This window comes from Dreissena polymorpha, chromosome 12 (genome assembly GCF_020536995.1).
Source record: "Dreissena polymorpha isolate Duluth1 chromosome 12, UMN_Dpol_1.0, whole genome shotgun sequence".
In the NCBI taxonomy this organism is placed as follows: Eukaryota; Metazoa; Mollusca; class Bivalvia; order Myida; family Dreissenidae; genus Dreissena; species Dreissena polymorpha.
Genome location: NC_068366.1, coordinates 13,860,457 through 13,884,401, shown reverse-complemented (window position 1 = coordinate 13,884,401; position 23,945 = coordinate 13,860,457). Strand labels below are relative to the sequence as shown.

The 23,945-nt window shown below is 33.4% G+C and overlaps 1 protein-coding gene across 1 annotated transcript in view; it reads right to left on the bottom strand.

The window, feature by feature from the left end:
* Window positions 1-407: 407 nt before the first annotated feature.
* LOC127852379 (uncharacterized) overlaps window positions 408-23,945 on the bottom strand; it is a 45,802-nt gene continuing 22,264 nt past the window's right edge. The window contains exons 2-4 of the mRNA XM_052386338.1: window positions 3,467-4,072; window positions 2,422-2,580; window positions 408-428 (exon numbers count right to left, since the gene is read on the bottom strand). Of these exons, the coding sequence (XP_052242298.1) occupies window positions 408-428; window positions 2,422-2,580; window positions 3,467-4,048 (762 nt within the window). The 5' untranslated portion in view covers window positions 4,049-4,072. The remainder of the gene's footprint in view (window positions 429-2,421; window positions 2,581-3,466; window positions 4,073-23,945) is intronic.

Sequence of the window (23,945 nt, the reverse complement as noted above, 5' to 3'; positions counted from 1 at the left end):
CATCACTTTTAAACATGTTTTGCCGTTTTGTAAATAATTTAAAAAGCTAGTACAAAATTTACATAGATAAATATGTTCACCTACATAAACTGCTATACATTTTAAAACAAGAGGGCAAAGATGGTTATGATCGGTAAACTGTGCAATGGATTATGGTCAGTCTCAAACAGTGGCATAATGTGAACAAGATTTTTAAAAGATCACAATCTGATGTCACATGCCAAGTATAACAGCTTTGTGCGCATTTGTTTCAGAGAAGATTTTTTAAATTGATTACATACAATGAATACATTTGTATTCTATATGTTTCACTGCCATAGATTTCATTTCAACACTCCCAGGCATGGTCCAGTTTGACTCCAGTGATGTAGTAGAGAACCAATATATTATTTTACATGCCAAACGTTTCAACTCTCTGTCTTATTTTTCTTTAGAGATGTTAACACATATTAAACAATATAGGTATGTATAGATCATGTGAACACAGGGGTGTGGTCAATTTTAATCGCAGGAAAAATATTTAAGCAAACTTTGAATAGGACCAAAATGTAATGTTTAATGTAAATATTAGAGATATCTGGGACGTGTGGTTTCCAAGAATCGGTTCTTAGTTGTTTGATACTTATTTTTTTTTTAAATCACATGACCCATTGAGCATGGTCAGTTTTGGCCCCTGGGATATGCTTTGAAAATCTTTTTAGAGGACCATTATTCAATTCAGCACACCCAATAGTAAATCCCTGATCTTTTCGGTTTCGGAGAAGATTTTGGTGATATTCGGAGATGCTACAGGGCACTTCCAAATATTGACAGTTTCCAGTTTATCATCAATATAACACTTTGAAACGGTTATTAATTGTCATCGAGATTTTCATTTAACCCATGGAGTTTACGACTACTGACCTCCGATAATATATAAAAAAGCGTTCAGATACATTAAATTGTTTTTTTACACAGTTTCTCAGGTTAATTTTAATACATGCCAGCCATCAAAATAAACTGTATATCAACGTATATAGAACATATAAAACGGCAAATTATGGTCGTTGATTGCTGCGATTATACTCAAAATAAATGTAATTTAGACATACACAAACCTGAAAAATAAATGAGTATTTGGCCTCTTTATCCATCATGTTTGAACTGCGTTTGGGTTAATAAACTCTGGATAAAGACCGTGTACAACTAGTGATCAAAGAATCTCTCTGATGCACTTCGGGCAAAGTAACTATGAGTTTAATCGAAGCGCTCGTAATTGTATTTATTGTAATTTCTATGTTGACAGACAACTTAGACAGAGATTTCAATAGATTTTGAAAACCAGGAGTCAAATGACACAGTGCTTGAAAATTTCAGGTGTAAAGTTTCATTGAGCAAAATACTGAAGTAAATACTTAATACTAATTGAATTCTCTCTAAATGTTTTAAGTATACATTTATCAATCACGCGTTCTTGCTGCTTTGACACCTTTCACATTTATCATGAACAACTATTTTCTATGGCCTGAGTAAACGAATTCATAAAAAACTGATATTTATTGTGTAACTATCACTCCAATAAGGAAAACTAAATAAGAATTGTTTCGTATCAATCCTTTGCCCTTCACTTAGTCTAATACTTAATGTACTGCAAATTTTTACGTTCACTGTTAGAAATACATACGTTTAAACCAAACAATAAACCATCAAGCAACTGATTGGTTAGTGATTTGTTTTTAAATAAACACAGCATACGCAGATGTATGCACGTGTAGTTTTATTATTCAAATTATTTATGCTCTTTAAACCTATTTTTTTTGCTTACTTTTTTTTATAATGAATATATTATATAAAGCAAAACCAGAAGGTAAAGGGCCCTAACGCGCATATGAAAGCGGGGAGAACGGGGAGCGCACAATAATAAAAGTACTTCTGAAAAATAAATATTTAAATTCCATGCACACTTTTATTTCCGAACTCGGCTGAAATAACATTATAACATAACATGATCTGGCCACGTTTCAGGAAGATTTGACTGCAAGTGTGACTTCTAAATTATCAACAAACGTTTTCTTTAATTGAACCTAATAACCTTGAGGAGAGCGGAGATAGCGAAAGAGAGAGAGAGAGAGAGAGAGGATAGAGAGGAGAAGAGAGAGAGAGAGAGAGAGAATAGAGAGAGAGAGAGAGATAGAGAGGAGAGAGATGGATATAGAGTAGAGAGGAATGAGCGAGAGCGAGAGGATCAAGAGAGAGAGCGAGAGTAGAGAGCAGAGATAGAGATGATAGCTAGAATAATCGATAGCTATAGAGGTAGAGACGGAGACAGAGACCGATAGACAGAAACAGACAGAGAGAGACAGAGAGAGAAAGAGACAGAGGGAGACAGAGAGAGACAGAGACAGAAAGAGACAGGGAGATAGAGAGAGAAATGCGTATTACCTGTGTTAACATGTCAACTGCAGTCTTTGCCGCAAACTGGTGGTTGACATGTTTTAGGTTCTGCAACAGCGCTACTAGAGTGTCGATGGCTCTGTCACTTTCTTGGCTGGTCATTGAGTTTGAGGGAGCATGTCGTACTTCACGCCCCACATCTCTAGCCTGAAATGTCAGCTTTTCTTTAACAAATTTTGCAATGTGTGAGTTCATGCATTTATTTCTTAATATTAGTGTTTAATTATTTCGACAACAGAACACTAAATATCAAGAAAGTAAAATACTAGTACTTATTTATAAGAATAAACATCATAGAGTACAGGTTATTATTTATAAATATATAGAAAATTTCGATTTAAACTGATCATAAAGTGTTTGGCTCATTCATTCAGTATTTAAATCAGAATAAAAAATAAACATGTTTAATTCTTTATATAAAATTCAAATAAAAGTATGTCAGTGTTATTATCTTTTGAATTCTATGTTTATTCCGTACATGAAGTTAACATTTCTTTACAATACTTGAGTGTCATAGAATCAGATAATTCTAAAAGTGTCCTGTTAAGGCTGTTGTATTAAAGTAATCTATTTACAAAAATAAATGTTTAATAAAATCTCGAATACATATACTGAAAAACAGGCAACAGCATCATAAAAGATCAAATAAATCAAAGCCCCCCTCCTTCGTCGGGTTTTCGGACTGGGAACAAACCTCCCTTGAACCAACCCCATCATCCCCATGTCACTTTAATGGTTGATAATTTCTTTTTTCAAATTGTATTGTCTTGTCAAGATCATCATATTACATTGGCTCAAACAATTATCAATCTTAACCAGCAATCCATGGGACCGTTGCTTATGGGGTGGCTTGGGGTGGGTCCACAGAGAGATGGGCCGCCGGAGCGATTTGTTTATGATACTCCTGCTTGTGAACTAAACTTCTGAATGTCTCAATAATTCACAAATGCGTTATAACTTTATATTAATATTTTCAATTGCTATTGTAACACGTCATAAATTATTACTGCTGTAGCCCATACAGCAATATTACCTTGGTGCAAACATTTCTGCTTCGATCCAGGTTGTCCTTTAAATACGCTTGAAAGAATTCACAGTTGTAAATGACATATACTATGCCATTGAAGTCGATATCTTCTGCTAGGTTAACGTCCGTGTAGCCTTCCTTTGAGAGATAGCATTTGGCAATTTGCCATGGGTCGTTGCACCATTTACACGCATCTGTGTTTACCCAGGTAGGGCCTTTAAAGCTTTGTTTTTTCGAACGATTTCGAAATCTGTGGTTTGCTACAATTTCCCTACATATTGCATTGCATAAATTAGCCTTGGGGCAACTTTGTTGCTTGTGAATTGTATGAAATTCGCACGTTCCATAGTTGCAGCATTTATTATTGGCATCACAAGGCAGCACTTTTGGAGTATTACACTGACTGCAGACAACATCCTCTTGTATACCATCTTTTATTTTTATCACTTTACGGATCTTATCATACAATTCATGAGTCGCCTGTTTTACAATGTCGAGCAGACAGTCACGTGTGATCTTCATAGCCATTGCCGCCTTAAACCAGCCGAGGGTTTCCGGCTTGCGAATGATGTCCTTGTAATCTGCCATTTTCCTTGACAATTATTTATTTGTCTGTAAAAAGAACAAGATGTGTTTGTGAAACACTATGTCCCCGTATATGACGTTTGACCTTGAAGGATGACCTTGACCTTTCACCACTCAAAATGTGCAGCTCCATGAGATACGCATGCATGTCAAATATAAAATTGCTATCTTCAATATTGCAAAAGTACTCATAAAATGAGCGATTTCGGCCACATATATTTGACCTCTGACCTTGAAGGATGACCTTGACCTTTCACCACTCAAAATGTGCAGCTTCATGAGATACACATGCATGCCAAATATCAAGTTGCTATCTTGAATATTGAAATATTGCAAAAGTGTACATTAAATGAGTGATTTTGACCCATATATTTGACCTTTGACCTTGAAGGATGACCTTGACCTTGACCTTTTACCACTCAAAATGTGCAGCTCCATGAGATACATATGCATGCCAAATATCAAGTTGCTATCTTCAATATTGCAAATGTTATTGCAAATGTTAAAGTTGGCGCAAACCAACAGACCAACCAACAGACCAACAGACAGGGCAAAAACAATATGTCCCCCACTACTATAGTGGGGGACATAAAACGTTATTATAACTAAACATATAATATAATAAATACGTTCAATTTTATTTGATTATTAAATACTCTGTAATTTATAAATTATTAAAGTCTAATGATATTCAAAAGTACATATTTCTTATAAGAAAATGCAGGTTTACACAACAAAAGTGCATCAATTTAATTCGATCGATGACAATGTACGTTAATCACATTTACATTCATGTTTAAAAGTTAACTACGTACTTGGATAAACCATAAACAACACTTTATCTCCATATCTCTATAAAGTTTGATAATATGCATTGAAAGGGAATTTTATTTTATTAAGATGACCTGTTAACTGTCTGTGTTCATTTTGCAATGCAGAGGTATTAAATATCAAAGGTAGACAATTCAAGATTTTCCAACTCATCACAGCGGTTACCTCAGCTATTGTGCTGAAAACTTTTTAATCTATCGATTTAGTACATTTTTTGTTCGGAGTCTAAGCTAAGATAACACCATTTCAAGGCGTCACACTAAGTCAAATCATAATATTGATTAAACCTAATATATTGAGACATAACAGTTCAAACAATTATATCTTTAATCAATTTTTAAACTTCCTAGATTTAGAATATTTCATACATTATACAAATGGTTGCGTTTTTATGTCCCCCACTATAGTAGTGGGGGACATTGTTTTTGCCCTGTCTGTTGGTTGGTTGGTTGGTTGGTTGGTCTGTTGGTCTGTTTTCGCCAACTTTAACATTTTGCAATAACTTTTGCTATATTTAATAAAGCAACTTGATATTTGGCATGCATGCGTATCTCATGGAGCTGCACATTTTGAGTGGTGAAAGGTCAAGGTCATCCTTCAAGGTCAGAGGTATAATATATGTGGCCAAAATCGCTCATTTTATGATAACTTTTGCAATATTGAAGATAGCAACTTCATATTTGGCATGCATATGTATCTCATGTCGCTGCTCATTTTGAGTGGTAAAAGGTCAAGGTCAAGGTCATCCTTCAAGGTCAGAGGTCAAATATATGTGGCCAAAATCGCTCATTTTATGATAACTTTTGCAATATTGAAGATAGCAACTTGATATTTGGCATGCATGTGTATCTCATGTCGCTGCTCATTTTGAGTGGTAAAAAGTCAAGGTAAAGGTCATCCTTCTAGGTCAGAGGTCAAATATATGTGGCCAAAATGGCTTATTTTATGATTACTTTTGCAATATTGTAGATAGCAACTTGATATTTGGCATGCATGTGTATCTCATAGAGCTGCACATTTTGAGTGGTGAAAGGTCAAGGTCAAGGTCATCCTTCAAGGTCAGAGGTCAAATATATGTGGCCAAAATCGCTTATTTTATGAATACTTTTGCAATATTGAAGATAGCAACTTGATATTTGGCATGCATGTGTATCTCATGGAGCTGCACATTTTGAGTGGTGAAAGGTCAAGGTCAAGGTCATCCTTTAAGGTCAAATATATGGGTCAAAATTGCTCGTGTAATGTCACTTCTGCAATATTGAAGCTAGCAATTTTATATTTGAAATGCATGTGTATCTCATGGAGCTGCACATTTTGAGTGGTGAAGGGTCAAAGTAAAGGTTATCCTTCAAGGTCAAACGTCATATAAGGGGACATTGTGTTTCACAAACACATCTTGTTAATGATTCTAAGAATGCTTATTGATAACACTTTTCCACTTTTATAACAAGATTTATTATAAGCATTGAAATTTTAATCTCTGTAGAGACATAGAATCCAGTTACTACCATCAGAGTGGGCCTATCATGTAAATGGTAATTCAAGTATTTTTCAGATTTTATTGAAAAAAGGTGCTAAATACATACTTAAAATACGACATCTGCCTGCTTTTTAAATAAATTATTACCATAAAATAACAAAACGTTTTAATATTTAACAATATAATGCTTTTGTTTTGTTTTCTCTTGATATTATATGTTGTTGTATCATTGTATTTTTGTGACATAGGTTGCTTCAATACAATTGAATGGGTTATAGCTACCTTTTGATTAAAGCCACACACCTTGCCTCTGACCTTGAAATGAAATACATGTTAATTAATACATAAAGATGCAATTTGAAAGGGTGCAAAATTGTCATTAAATCTATAGCCTAGTTAGCAAATAATTTATTATTTTTCAAACGGTACCGCTTTAAAAACCGAAAGAAGAATTTATATACGTATACGTCTCAATTTCGACAAACGCGATTATTTTTAGGTTTTAAAGCGCAAAAGACCGGATTGTTACCTTTTAACAAACAGATATATTGAAATTTACATAGATAACATCAAATCTATAGCCTCGTCAGCAAGAAATTTATCATTTTTCAAACGGTACCGCTTTTCAAACCGAAAGTATGATTTCTATACGTCCATTTTTATAAACGCGATTATTAAGGTTTAAAGCGCAAAAAAGACGGATTTCTACCTTGTAACCACCGGATATATTCTAATAAGCATAGATACAATTAAATCTTTAGCCTAGTCAGCAAGTAATTTATAATTTTTACCGGTACCGCTTTTAAAACCGAAAGTAGGATTTCTAGACGTATACGTCCATTTCTACAAACACGATAATTTTTTAGTTTTGAAGCGCAAAAAAGACGGATATCTACCTTGTAACCCACATATATTCTAATTGGCATACATAAAATATGTTTTATTTATACTTAAATTTACTATTGAAAATAAGGTGTGTGGCTTTAAGGTTTGAGCTGGTGCAGCGGTGATATTTCAATAGCCTATATGGCTGTGTTTCTGAAGTTCAACATATCCATAATACGTATAATACGGTTCTTGTTGCCTTAATTAGGATCCTAGCAATTCTTACTGTTTTTATAACTTGACCTTGTGACTGGTAATGTCTTGGAATGAATTTTGTGTATTTAGTCCCATATTTTTGTGATTGGGCGCATTTTAGTACTTAAAAAAGGTCCAATTTCTAATGGTATTACGTAAGTTATCATACGCGATTTCAAGCTTTGAATCAAAGGTTTGATTGCCAGACGTTTATTTTGATATTTCTGATCAGGATTCAAACGCCTGGAAAAAAATACTATTTACATTAAAATAAAATCATCGATGCCGATTCTATCATTTTGTTACATAGACTGTTCAAAGATAAAAATGATACATTTCGGGATAGTCTGGTCATCTGGGCTAATTATAATGTGTGTCATATGCCAGACAAATTGCAAAATACAACACTCTATACTTAAAAGTCCACACTCTTTTGGTTAGTCAATGGTAGAAAGAGCCAGTAAACAAAATACTAACTGATATCAAACATGAAGGATTTTTCGAGGTTTCGGTCTTTCGCAAATCAAGCTAAACAGTCTAAAAATCAGCTTAAATTCGCAATATTTAATACCAGTTATGATTGTTCTCACCCCACTTTATCGTTTTCACTGGTACGATCTACCAACCGGTTAATGGACATTGGTCGTTCACCTGAATTTGATTCATTTAAAGACTTAATTCAAAATCGTCTTTAGATACAACAAGAGCTTGTCACAGTAGTGCTAAATCCCCGCCAAAATGTGTTTGCTTGTATGACATTTGTTTTAGATAGTAGAATAATATTTGTATACATGGCACCTGTGTCATTTATTTATATTTCAAGGATCAATTAGTTATATAGTGTTGGAGTTATGCTGTAGAGAATAAAATATATGCAAATGAAAGAAAGGGAGGTAATTTAAAAAAAAAAGACTATACACAGTTACAGTTCTTGATCACTGTATTTTTCCTTAAACTCATCTATTCATTTTACACTGAATACTTCAGTGTTCAAATTAAAATATTATCGTGAAATTAGATAAAGGGAGACATTAAAAATTGAAAAGCTAAAATATTTACTATGAAAATAAATTAAATATTATTTAAAATTATAAACAAATAAAATATAATATAAAAATTACATAAAAGAAAATAAGGGAGATTATTAAAAAACTACGGCCAAAAGAGTTATGGTTCATGTTCACTGCACTTCTCCTAGCTGCCATCTTTTTAAATTTCTAGTTTCAAGTAAATCCCTAAAGTAGATTTAGAGTTATGCTCCGGACAAAAATTTACTTTGAAATAAAATAAAGGGATATTTTCAATAAAAACTAAAGTAGATAGAGTTATGGTTCTTATTCACTGCACTTCTCCTTCTTGCCATCTGTATATATTTCAAGTTTCAAGTAAATCCCTTCAGTAGATTTAGAGTTATGCTCTGAACAAAAATTTACTTTGAAATTAAATAAAGGGTGATTTTCAAAAACTAATGTAGATAGAGTTATGGTTCTTAGTCACTGCACTTCTACTTGCCATCTGTTTATATTTAAAGTTTTAAGTAAATCCCTTCAGAAGATTTAGAGTCATGCTCCGGCCAAAAATTTACTTTGAAATTATATAAAGGGAGATAATTAGGGTAGATAGAGTTATGCTTCTTAGTCACTGCACTTCTCCTAGTGACGATCTGTTTATATTCTAAGTTTAAAGTAAATCCATCGAATAGATTTGGAGTTATGCTCTGGACAAAGTTTCGGACGGAAGGACGGACGCACAGACAGACGGACAAACGGGACCAATTACTATATCCCCTCCGAAAATTCTTTCGACGGGGATAATTAAAAAGTAGACAACAGGCTTCGATGTACGACTTACAGCCTAATTGTTCCCATAAAAGAAATGTGGAGGTATTTGGCGTACAGTTAAGCTATATAAAATTAGCTAAAATAAATAACAGTTATATAAAATTTCGGATTTTTTATCAAATGTATCATCTTCAGTCGTTCGCTTATTTTATGAATAAGAGAAGCCGAATTAACGTAAGTATTGCGAAATCGGACAATATGTTAACATTCTAAGTTGAAACTAAAAAATCAAAGAAAACCTACTTTTATTAATGAAAAGCATACGCTACCGGTAATATCGGTCTTATTTTTTAGAAATAGTTATCAATGTTAATGTACAATCTAAAGGGATGTCGCAATACAAGGTATGACATTTTATGAAAGAAAAGAGAATGAAACTCAATGTGTAAGCAAGTAATTGAGCAGAAAGTATCGTTTTCTGTTTGTACTAACATTTTTTCACACCCGCTCTATGTGAAATCCAAAATGGGTCTTGGTATAAGGTACATATATTTTTTTTATAACAATGCATTGCCAAGTCATTTAGGAGAAAAAATACTTTTTTTGTTCCAGTGACCGTGATCTTTTATTCCCAATATGCATTTCCGAGCAAGAACTATCTATAAGGTATCTGCTAATGAAGTTTCATCACAGTATATGTTTACATTATCAAGTTATTGAGTGGAACCCATTTTCAGAATTTAAATAACAATGACCTTGACTTGGATAGAAAACGAAAGGAAATGCATGCCTACTCTGGCTATAAAGTTTCTAAACATAAAGTATATAAAATCAATCTCAATGCATTCTTCAGATTAAACACATTTTATCTTTTCAGAAAAATTGACTTTAATCGTGACATTTACCATCCTTTCTGTCATGCAAAGTTATGTCATGATCATCGGTATCTATTACAATATCTCAATAATCTATGGTATTTACAGTTTTAAGTTATTCAAACATTCAAATTAAAAAAGGGGTAATAACTCCAACAAAATCATTCAACTTTTACCTTCTTTTGTCTGCAGATTACAGGCAGCACGCACCATAAACAGCTTGATTCTGAATTTACTGTCTTTGATAGTTGTTGAAAGATAATGAACATTTAAAAGCAATGTCCACATTTAATAATACCATACAAGCGCAACTCTAGAACTCGCACTGGGAAAACGGGGCTTAATGCATGTTCGTAAAGTGTCACCCAAGATTAGCCTGTGTGGTCTGCTGAGACTTATCAGGGACAATACTTTCCACGTGTATGCTATTTTTCATTTAAGATCATTTAATAAAGTCTCATCTTAGCGAACATCCAGTTAAAGAGAAAACTGCCGTCTCTGATAAGCCTGTGCGGACTGCATAGGCTTATGTGGTAAGACACATTGAGCACGATGTCATGAATTATGTCCTGTTTTCCAATAGATTGGTTACCTCCCCTTATCTATCGTTACTCTCTATATATATATTATAGTCAACGGTTATATTCAACGGGGAACCAGTTTAGTTTTCCAAAGGCGAGGCTCAAAAACGTACCTCATAGTTATCTGTATTGTTGGAACAGAGGGCCTAACAGGTATTAACAATTGCATAAGGCTACTTTTGTTTTTAACAAATAGGCTCTTATAAAAACTAAGCCAGAAAACAGAGCGGTTACTTTATAGGCATATTTTCATAACAAAATTGAAGACAACGACTTTTAAAATGAGCTAAAAAAATTCAATGACATTGGTACATATAAGTAATTAAATTATCAACAATACACATATATGTTTAATAAAAAAATACTGTTGTGATATGACTAGTCACATATTTAAAGTAACCAAATAACTAAATAAACAACAATACTACATGTAATTAATATTGCAACATGACAAGCACAAGATTTAAAATAAAACAAGACGACCAACTTTGCACTGTGTCGCTCACCTGACGTTTGGGTCCTCCATTGTAAGAATGTTCTAACGTGTCCACACACAAAAGGATTGATTGCAACAAAAGATAATGACAAAACTAATCAGCAAATACATGAGATCAACAGGACGATTAACAAGAGATGCTTTTAAAACATGTATGACCATGATATGCAGCCAAGTGTCATGACTACACAGAATAATATTTTATATGATGATTAAAAAACACAAGTGACCTTTACCTATGGCTTGAAAATTTGCATCATGATACAACACAGCGTTTGTTATATATTGTGCTGAAATAAAATAATCTTAATCTCATTTTACAAGCACCTGAGATCTTGACCCGTAACCTATTGACCTAAAAATCTATAGGATTCTACCTTTCATTTGCTAAAAGGTAGGTTTAAACTTTCTCTAGATACTGTACAGAAACGAAATGGTCTGCATTTCATGTGCAATCCCATAGGACCTTGACCTTTTATCGGTTGACTAGACAATCTATAAGTGCCGTTCTTTCCTCCCAAGTGACCATTAAAACAATTAGCATGAAGGTAGGTATACTAGTAAGCGTTTTCAATATATCATGCTCAAACAAATGTCATAATTCAAGCTCTCGTGAAAATGATCTGTGGCATTTTGAACTCAAAATTGACAGGCATACTTTGTCATCCAAAGTAACCATCATGTCAATGTACATGATTGTAGGTCGTTGGTAAAAGCTTTCTCTAGATATCATGCATAACAATCAAACCGACCGATAGGCAGACAAGTGCAAAGCAATATACCCCCCTTAATTTGAAAAGGAAGGGGGGCTTAAATATTAATCTCTTTTTAAGTTTGTATATGTAACAATCCCTGGTAAAACATAATAATGTTGGTAAAGGACCATAATTTGGTTTATTTACTTCAAGTTCAGACAATTATATATCAGACAATTATATATATATTTGAAGAAATTTGTTGACGATGGCGAAATGTTGTCATATTAACTTTTAATAAGGAACCCTACAATGTCGATAATGTCTACAAATAAGGAGAACAAACAACGAATTATATAGACAATACAAACAGCACGATCTTAAACATAAAAAAACGATTTGCTGCAGGGCCCTCTTTTGGCCGATTTTGGGGCCGAAATTCGGCCCCATTCCCCCCTTAAAATAGTATACTTTTTTCCCTATTTCAACTAAAAAATTCCCCCCCCTCCAAAAAAAATAAAATAAAAAATTATTATTATTATTTTTTAATTTTATACCTATGTTGCCAGCTGGTATCGTGCTATTAACCTCTGATTAAATGTATATTCATGTATATTACATTAAAACAAAAATAGCAATTTTAAGTGTTGAATGGTTGGTGAAAAGATCTTCTAAAATTCCCCATTTCGCCCAAAAAGACGCGAAATCCCCCCCCCCGCTAGGGGCCTCGGCCCCAATCCCCTAAAGTGTAGCAAGGGCCCTGTGTTGTGATCAACGACGTGCGAAGGTCTTTGAAAATATGGCGTTTGAACCAGTTGTAATACACAACAAGCCTCATACTTAGCCAATAATTTATCACAAAAAACACACGTGTGGATAAACTGCATGACATGGTTTTCAAATTTAAAAGTTATAATGGAGAAATAAATCGATTTGAATGCTATATAACTAGTCCTTTGTCTGAGGCTCGATGAAGTAAAAGTTGCAAATTTAAACATACTGATTTGCTTTGAAAAATCATTAAGACTGTAAAAAGCATTTACGTAAGTATTACCACCACTTTGTTATTTTAAACTTAAATGTGAAAAAAGTTCTTAGATGTACAGTTTTTGAAAATTTCAAATTGTAATGAACGTTTTCGACGCCATAACCATTAAACTATATTTCTGCAAAAAGACCTGTCTAAAGTGAACTTTTCGAGTGGCACACACGTAAGATAGACATATAATACAAGGATAAATTACTGCAAAATCTCAAAATCTCAGCACTTTAAATCCAAATAAGAATTATTTATTATTTTTATGATTAAATGCTTCTTTTAAACACACAAATTAACTAATTTACTTTTTACTTCAAAGGCACCTTTTTACCGATTTTCTGAATTTATTGAAATGTTTTATTGAATACTTTATATTGATAACTGCAAACATTGGTTCTAAAAAGCTCTAGTAAAACACTAGAACAAAATTAAAGAAAGAAAAAAAGTAACCCACAACCGGACTCGAACCCCCGACCCCTGGAGTAAAAGTATATCGCCTAGACCACTCGGCCATCCGTGCTTATACAACGAGTGATGTATTTTATACTTTATATAAGCAATCGTCGTTGTATCACAAGATATAACGAAACCTAAATAACTCTCCAAATTATTCAATCGTTTCGCGTTGCAACGCTTTATAACTGTGAGGTTTCTAAATCGTCAAAAGATGCGTACATTGGATATTTTAGAGCATGGTAACCGTGCAGTATTACTGTTTCCTCACAAATAGCATAAATACAACGAAAATTTGCGAATCTGAAACAATTTTTTTTATTATGTCGAATTACCAAAAAGTGAATAGGCCCCTTTAAAAGCAGTTTTCTTTGAAAAACATAGCTGCATTCCATAAGCATGAACATTCACAAAAAAGGCGTTTGGACAATACTGTTATTTTACCATCTTAGTGTGACAACAATGACGTTTATCAACATTAACACAGATAAAGTCATTTTGATACCCATCGAATAACAAATTAACACAGGAATTTGTGTATTCATCTTAATATAAACCCGATACAGCAATTCCTCATAAGATACATGATCATATTTCGTTTCACCTTCAAGAAATGGCACATCTGGTTTATGCTTAAACAATCTAAGTGCACAGTTATACGAAATATTCACTTCATCTTTGCAATAAAATAGCAAGGGACATATCTGTGAGGAAATATTTTTCTCCGACTTAAAACAAGAGCATAAATAAACGTCAAACCAATCAGAAATAACATTTACATCTTGGCTTGCAAAATACCAAGCACCCTTGATACGTGTTTCTGATTTTCCGATTGATATAGGATTTGTTGCCATATTTCATCACTTCTTTTTTTTAAGTTGTACTTACTCATGAAAAGAACTTCTCTTTTTGTTAGCCTGTTAGATTTTCTTTAGTCAACTGTTCCTTTAACAATTACTTCAGCAGAAACTTCCATGTATCTTCCCAACAGACTATCAATGCTGTCAGCGCTTTGATTAAATGTATTTGTTACTGGTTTATGTTTCTTTAAATCGTTATAACGGATAAATCATTGTATTGTTTCTTGAAGAAGACTGTTGAGTTTTAAGGGCTGTAATATAATTAGTAAAACTTTGTGACGGCAAACATTTACCTTGTGATATGGGCGGCAAGAGAGGGTGGTCAAATCGCAGCATTTAGATATTAATCTGCTAATTATGTTCCATATTATTTGAAATCATTTTAATACTTTGAATAAGGATGAAAGCCTTCAGAACGTGTGTTCCAAAATAAAATGTGTGTTCCAAAATATGTATTATTTCTTGTAAGTAACGTGGTCGGTAAATACAACAACAAGAACAACGAATTGTTCCTTTCTGTTTAAACGAAATGAAGCGAACGTTCAAGTATAATGAAAAGGTACAAAACAAAACAAGCAAGACACAGATATAACTTTGACCTTAGCTACCGAATGAAAAAGTCGTTCAGTCTCTTAAATAATAATTAAATGATTATGTTGAATACCACACAGTACAAGTATCTCAAAATAGTCTGCATCTTAACGGTGGATCGAATAATAGGACAGTATTTGACAAATTGTTTATTGTGAGTTCATTCCAACCTTCATTTAGTCTTATATGTCAGTCTTATTTCTTGCTCACATCCTTTCAGCGCTTTGGTTTCAAACTGTTAACGTAAAGCAAGCATCCAGAATACGATAACCCGCTGACAATACCTGATCATAGCATGAAGTTATTGTTAAATGGCGCATTAAAAGTATTACCTTACTTCTCATTACCGCATGTCACGATAACACCGATCTTATCGCGTTCTTCTAAACATGACTCATGTATTTTATAAAGGTCTTTAAATCTTTTTGCAAACAGGGTTTGCAAACTAAGCAATTAGAGTGTAGCTCATTCTCGTGACTAGCCGTTGCAGCGAGCGAAACTTGATATCGGTTAAATATAGCTTAAATCTAGATCATTTGTCTGATAAGTGTTTTGCATTACCACTTCTGCAAGTTTAAGATTTAAATGCATTTTTTCAAGCAAAGCAAATCATGGTTTGATAGAAATCAGTGTATTTGTAAGCAATAGTTTGTTCCGAAATTGCATATGACCTTGTTTTCCAGTTTAATAATGAATTAATAACGGAAAATGTTCATTCATCGGATTGTTAAATATCTGTATGGCAAACAACTCATCTTATGATTCACACATTCAAACAAAATATAACATAAAAATATTAATAAATTAACTATAAACGAGAATGCACAATAACGCTCACACCTGTTATTGAAATATTCGATCGTTTTTTAGTGCGTTTTGGAAAATACAAATTGTATTACTAACAACTATAACGACTTGAACATCGTAGTTCAAAACGATATGTCTAGATTAGTTCAACTAGTATAGTTTAGTTTGGAATAAAGTCAAGAACTGTATTCAACAATAACAATATCTGTTCAACCAAATTTAATACGCTAACAAAATGGCGCAGGTACAAAATGTCCTGTCGACAAAATTAGAAACACAAACTAGTTTAAACAAGAGAATATAGTAAGTTTTGTGCGAAAACGAAAAGTAGCAGAATATGTGTCTTGTAAAAGTATGGAGTATAAATAAGATATATATGTAAATACCTTAATATCCGACAAGATTACCCTGTCAAATTGCCCTTTTATCGTCCATTGTTCCGACAGAGTGCGTTAGGGTGTGTCGCTGATATGAACGATTCGTAATCCAATCACGTGATCCACGTGAATAGCAGCATGGTTGTTGATTGGTTAGAAATGCGATCATATATTCTTTCTGTATACATTCCTGACTTAACTCGTACTTTGGTTCCCGATCTTTATTTAACTATACATGGTGTCAACCAAATCTTCTACGGTAACACCGGTTTAACACTGTGTGGCGACCTAATGTTATGTTATATTGGATAATTTAAATGAGCAAGCAAATACGTGTACTCCAATGCGGGACATTGTTATAAATAAAACTGAAGTTTTTGTGTTTATTGCTTAGCTCGCCATACCTCTATAGTTTAACAAACGCTTTCCTATGGTGGTATAGAACTGCCATGCAGAGTTTATTCGAAGTTTTGCAAAACGATAATTTTTCAAACAGGATTCTCATTGTATCTCACCTTTGTGAAATTGGAAAAAAACAAACAACAAATGTTCGTATATTATTTATTATCAATCAAAATCGTAAAAAATAATAAAACGTTTGTAAAGATTTTCATCGAGAATTTAAAAAACGTGTAGTACTGACATAGCGTTTCAACTACCTCAAAGTTTAAAAGCCTGTGTGGAAAAGTGATAAAGCGCTCCAATTGTTTATTAGACGTCCCGGATTCAAACCTGGTAGTAAGTTCATTTAATGACATTTTAAAAAAAACTACGAAAAACCGTGAACAATGACCTTTTAAAACCTTACATGTTTCACGAAAAAAGGTTGTTGACTACATTACAATTTAGTTAATGCTATATGCCTGCACAACAGATTGAAGAGGGGTCTATACTGGAATAATGTTTTCCGTTTGGTAAATAGATTTCATCGAAAGAAGGTGAAGTGTACAGGACCTATAAACTATTGATACCATAATCGCATGACTATTGCCTTTGTTAATATTTTATACTTAACTGCTATATGAGGCTAAAGTCCTTTTGACACATGCCTGATATCATTAAGAATTTTCCACTTTAATCTAACAAAATACTAACAGCTACCAGTGGTGTGTTATAGGTCGGTGATTGTTGATATACTCACACTTTTATACAATTCAGCCGGTTAACAAAAATTAACTGTTCATTTTTACACTTTTACCTAATGGCTGCCCTTTATGAATCAAATGGCCGTACACAATATTAAAAAAAAACAAGATGTGTTTGTGAAACACTATGTCTTCCTACCATTATATTTGACCTTTGACCTTGAATAATGACCTTGACCTTGACCTGTCACCACTCAAAATGTGCAGCTCCATGAGATACACATGCATGCCCAATATCAAATTGCTATCTTCAATATTGCAAAAGTTATGGCAAATGTTAAAGTTTGACGCAAACAAACCAAGAAACCAACAAACAAACCAACAAACATACAGAGCAAAAACAATATGTCCTCCAGTATTGACTGGTGGACATAAAAATACACAGACGTTTTGTCGACGGTTGTCAGGAATCTTACAAAACGATCTTCGGATTGAAGTTCAGCGATATTCCAAGGAGCTGGCCGATCAAATTCAACGACCACCGGAAAAACTTTGCGAAACCTAAATTTCGCAAACTCAAGTACCCTTTTTTCTTGAAGATTTGCCTTTTTGAGATAAAGCATGCTCAAGAAGTCTTATTTTTGATTAATAATTGATTATTTTTGCTTACAAAATATTTTTTTTTCACTAACGAATCTATAAGCAAACTTGGTCTTCCCATGGGATTTTTGCATTTTCCCATGGATTTTTATTTTTCCCATGGGCTTTTTTTCCAATTGGAATTTTTACCCACAATTTGCAGATGAGAAAATAGCAAATGGGTTTTTGGCATTTTTAAAAACGTGTTTTTTACAATTAAATGATAATGTGTAATGTCCCTTTTAAATAACAAAATAGGTTACAGCAATGCGTTCCTTAAAACAAGTACAGAGATTCTATTCACCTCATCTATAGTGAGTTATATTACAGCGCGTCTTAATAAATTGTGAAACAGTATATAATTAAGCGCGTAACAAAATGATCAAGTATTTATATGAAAATACAAGCGAATTGATTATTAGTTGTATCATGGTGATGTAGGTTGTAGCAGTGCTGGTGGTAATTGCAGCGGCACTAGCAAACTTCATTGCTTTTTCTTGAATCATTTGTCCAGAAACACTTATCGTTCTGGCCTTAGCATCGAGGAACCACTTAAAAAGCAGATCGTTCAACCCGCTGTATTCCGTGTCAAAATTTGGACGTTTCAAACTCACATTTCCATTCGCCTAATACTCCTCCATAATTTCTCGCTTACGCTTAAGCACACTCTGCAATTGCGTACGTCCAACACTTGCTATTACACGCGATGTTTTTCCAGATACAAACAGTTTCAAACACTTGACTCGCTCATCAAATGTGAGGAACTTACGTTTACCACTCATTGTTATTCCGTGATTTATTATTCCGATTTCTTGTAAAAGTGTTGTGCATGCTAAAAAGATCTTTTAAAGAATGATCCGGAATGACGAAAAAAGAAAAGTTGTAAAAAAAACGTATGTTTGTACAATTATTAGTTTAAACTGTTTAAAATATCACGACAGGAAATTTACTTGAAAAAAAGTTGTAAAGTTTTCATATTTTTATTATATTCGGTAATAAATGTTACTGGGTACCGGTACCAGGTAACTACCAGTGAACGCCAGTAGATTGATCATCATCGTCGCATGGTAAACCCAGGAATGCAAATTGTGCATGCGTAGAGAATTGTATATATTTTATATATACAATGATCAATGTACTTGCGTTATTTTTAGTGTGTTTATCATAATGTCACCTATTTTCGCAATGTACTTTCGATTTCACATCGCGACATTTATTACCGAATATACTGCAAATATGAACTTTTTAAAGTAATGTTACATACCAGTCGTGATATTTTAATCAAAATAAACTAATAATTGTAAAAAAATACGGTATTTTACAATTTTTGTATTCTTCGTCGTCGTGGTTGACGGTACCTTTAAGTTTGTAAGTACAATGTACTAATTAGCTAATAACCATCCTCCCCCTTCTCAATATCATCATAATCATCACAATCATCATAATTATCATCATCATTATCATGATCATCTATGATACACATAGTCTTTTATGTGCGAGTACCAAAATGTATGGTAACAAATGTTTATTTATTTCAAAGTGGTTAAATAATTCGTACAATTCTTTATTATCGCCATATTAAACACGTGCATTTAACTAAAAATTGTTCGCTAAAATCATAACGCTCTGCTCATGGTTGTTTCAGAGTATAAAACACCCATTCCTCTACTTTGAATTTAAAATCAAGTCTTGGTAAAATGTTGATGGTTGCATTCCTTATTGTCAATAGGACAATAGAAGTATGTTGTTTTAAAATAGTGAACATAAACAGTTTTAAGTTTGTGGGACACATTTATGCAAAGGCATTATTCTGACATGTTATGGTTACCATCCCAGAAAGTTTACATTTAAACCGATCAGCTGTTGAAGACTAACACTTCAACTGATATGGAGCAAATATTTTACAAGCAGTAAAATGTCTTGCTAATATAATTTCCCAAATAAATCATACAACTGAAATAAATCAATGGTTTAAGTAAACACTTTTATCTTTGAAACACTCAACGCACCATAAACATGTTTGCCAAAGACACTAAATGCATCAATAAACCAGATCTCGAAACGCATACACAAGGTCAAGAACAAGCAAGTCATGGTACAAATACAAAACATATTTGGCAATCTTTAATGGAACGTGTTCGAAGACGATGTTTTGCACGTGGTGTGTTACATATTCGACTTTATCATAAATTAGGTTCCCTTCAGTGCGCTCTTGTATGCGTTTTCCAAACAACTATACTGTACTTCAAGGAAAATCGTTAAATCAACAAAAACGTACCCGATACAACTACGGATGATAAAACAATTCGATCAAAACGGTAATTATTGATATATTGTATAAAATAAAAAATATTTTATAGTACAGAATGTAATAGAGCAATGATTTGTCTTTTCTTCTGAATTTGATTTGAACATGTTGACGTCGATACATACACTTAGACTTAGACAAAAGAATCGATAATAAATTAAAACGAGGTTTATAGCAAATAGCTTTAATTTATAGCGGATTATTGTAAAAATTAGTGTATTAGTGTATTAATGAGCATATTAAATTCGCTATAATTTACTGTGTCGACGCAAATCCATGTAACATCAACCTTTCCTATTGTCAACATCATCATCATCATCATCACCATCATCATCATCATCATCATCATCATCATCATCATCATCATCATCTTCATCATCATCATCATCATTATCATCATCATCATCATCATCATCATCACCACCATCATCATCATCATCATCATCATCATCATCATCATCATCATCATCATCATCATCATCATCATCATCATAATAATTATCATCATCATCATCATCATCATCATCATTCATCATAAAAGCGGAAAGTGTCGTCCCTGATTAGCCTGTGCGGAATGCACAGGTTAATCTGGGACGACACTTTACGCACATGCATTAATCCCAATTTTCTCAGAACAAGACACATATAAACATATGCAATAGATTGTTTTAAATCTCGTAAACATTGACATTTCCTGATTATTTAATGTAAACGATTGTAAACATTTGTGTCTTGTTCTGTCAAAATTGGGCATAATGCATGTGCGTAAAGTGGCGTCCCAGATTAGCATGTGCAGTCCGCACTGGCTAATCAGGGACGACACTTTCCGCCTTAACTTGATTTTCGGTAAGGAGGGACTTCCTTAAACTAAAAATACCATAAAAGCGGAAAGTGTCGTCCCAGATTAGCCTGTGTGGACTGCACAGGCTAATCTGTGATGACACTTTACGCACATGCATTAAGCCCAGTTTTCTTAGAACGCGGCTCATTTAATGACAGATAAACAACAAATAATTTGTGTTGCGTTAAAATGCACCTAAGCCCAAGTCGTGTTTGTTCCGCACTAAGTCGCTGATGTTAAAGATTGCCCTTTCATTTCGTTGAATTCAAATGCAAACTGTGAAAAAAAACACGGCTTGCAGTTATTCCAATAAACATGTTTTGAACGTTTTTGCTAAATGTTTGCATACCTAGTTATGTGTTTTTAACAAGGTAAATCTCTTAGTATTTGATGTTGTGATAGCATACTTTTTCAATGTATTGATTAATGAGGTTCGTTACTTTGTATAGTTTTTAAGGATAAACAATCGACTCGTTTCTTTCAGAAGACTGGCGAGTTTTAAGGGCTGAAATAACGTTAAACTTTGTGACGGCAAACATTTACATTGCGATTTTGGGTGGCAAAAGAGGGGGGGGGGGGGGCAAATTAAAGTAGTTTTATATTAGTCTGCATATGTTGTTGCATATTATTCTTAATTCTTTGAATCATTTAAATTAGGATAAAAAACTTCAAAATGCGTGCTCCAAAATGCAGCGTGCATGTAATATTTTTCGTAAGTAACATGGTCGGTAAATATATTAATAGCAACAACAACACAAAAACAAAAAAAGAATCTTTGCTTTCTGCTTGAATGAAAATGAAGCGATGGTAACAGTATAATGAGAAGAAACAAACAAAACAAGAAAAACAAAGATATAGCTTTGACCTTTGCTTACGAATGAAAATGTCGTTCAGTCTCGTAAATAAAAAATGTAATGATAACGTTAATCACCTCCTAGTACACATATATCAAAGGAGTCTGTAATAGTTATGAGAAAAACATACTTCATCTTTGCAATTTACAAACAACGGACATATATCTAGGAAAATGTTTTTCTCAAAATTAAAACAAAAGCATAAATAAACAACCAACCAATCAGATATAATATTAACATCTGAGCATTACTTGCTCGCAAAATACCAAGTTCTCTTGATTCGTGTTTCTGATTTTCCGATTGATTTAGGATTTGTTGCAATATTTCATCACATCTTGTTTGATTTACTTGTACTTATTCTTAAACTGACCTTTTTGATAGCCTTTTAGATTTTCTTCAGTCAAATGTTCTTTCAACAATTACTTCAGCAGAAAGTTCCATGTATCTTGCCAACAGACTATCAACGATGTCGGCGCTTTGATTACATGTATTTATTACTTGTTTATGTGTCTTTAAATCGTTATAACGGATAAATAGGTGTCTTGTTATTGCAAAAGACTGGACAACTTTTAGGGCTGTAATATCATTAGTTAAACTTTGTGACCGCAAACATTCATTTTTGTGATTCGAGGCGGCAAGAAAGGGTGGTGAATTTAAAGTATCTTGATATTAATTTGAAAATTAAGTTTCATATTACACTTCAACACCGTTATTTCGAACACCGATAATCCGAAGTCACCGTTATTTCGAAGTATTTTTCCGGTCCCGATTTAGGTTCTTCTTTGTTTAATGTAAAATTTCATTGTTAATCCGAACTTCGTTAAACCGAAAAAATCGTTAATTCGAAGTGATTCTGTCGGTCCCAACACTATAATTCGCACCTAATCATCAATCTTTAATCCGAAGTCAAAGCTGCAAAACGCTGAGCATAATTTCACACCTTTGTCGTCTGGGCGTGGTGCGTCAAAAGCTAATAATTACACCTTTGTCGTCATCGCGTATCGTGTTAATTTTATAATGTCGTCAAAAGCCGATAATTACTTTTTATGTAGTTTGCATTCTTTAGTAACAAATAAACGTTAGGTCTGACTAAATGTTGTCCAAGGAAATTCATCTTATATAAACTCTACCTTCTGCGAGCAAAACACGGGCGGAGTGAGTTCTTCCATGTCCTTGACAAATAGGAGAAATATGTTACACGCGTCCAGTTTAGTGGTGTTCAGAGAGACATCGCGTCTTATTTACAAAAAATGTTAATCCATTTCCGAAAATGTATTCATCTGTATTTACGTCATGTATGATAATTTGTGCTATTCGTTATATTTTATATGGTCTGGTACTTTGTGCTATTCGTTATATTTTATATGTTCTGATAATTAGTGCATATTCATTATATTTAATATGTTCTGTACTTAGAGAAAACATAAAAAGAAGAACAAGAATCGTCTTATTCCTTCGTTTGTTACAAGTAGAAATCTATTCCAATCTGACAAAAAAAAGTAAACAATTATTAATAGTAGCGTGTAACCGAACCATGCGAATTCCACAACGTTTTATTATTACAGAATCAAAGAAGTCGTCTGTAAAATGTTTATTTCGAATTATCGTTAATCCGAAGTTTTTTTAACGGTCCCGACGACTTCGAAATAACGGTGTTGAAGTGTATTTGTAATCATTTTAATACTTTGAATAAGAATGAAAGCCTACATAACGTGTGTTCCAAAATACAGCGTGCATGTATTATTTGTTGTAAGTAACGTGGTCGTTATAAACAACAACAACAACAACGAATTGTTCCTTGCTGTTAAAATGAAAATGAAGCGATCGTTAAAGTATAATGAGAAGTAACACACCAAACAAGCATAACAAGATATAAATTTGACCTTATCTACCGAATGTAAAAGTCGTTAAGTTCCGTAAATAATAATTTCATGATTATGTTGATTACCACCCAGTACAAGTATCTCAAATGAGCCTGTATCTTAACGATTGATAAAATAATAGGACAGTTACACGCCGGGTATGCGAATACTTCGTTTACGGATGGCACTTCACTAACAGAGAACAACAAACGCCACGCGCTAGAGGTAAGTTCCTCTGTTTTATTTAAAGTTATATCCTAAAGATTAGTTTTTAAGACAAGACACATGGTCGAGTTGATAAATGGTGTATCCTTTTGTATTGGGAATACACAATTTCACGGAAGAATGGAACAGTTTTGCCCAAA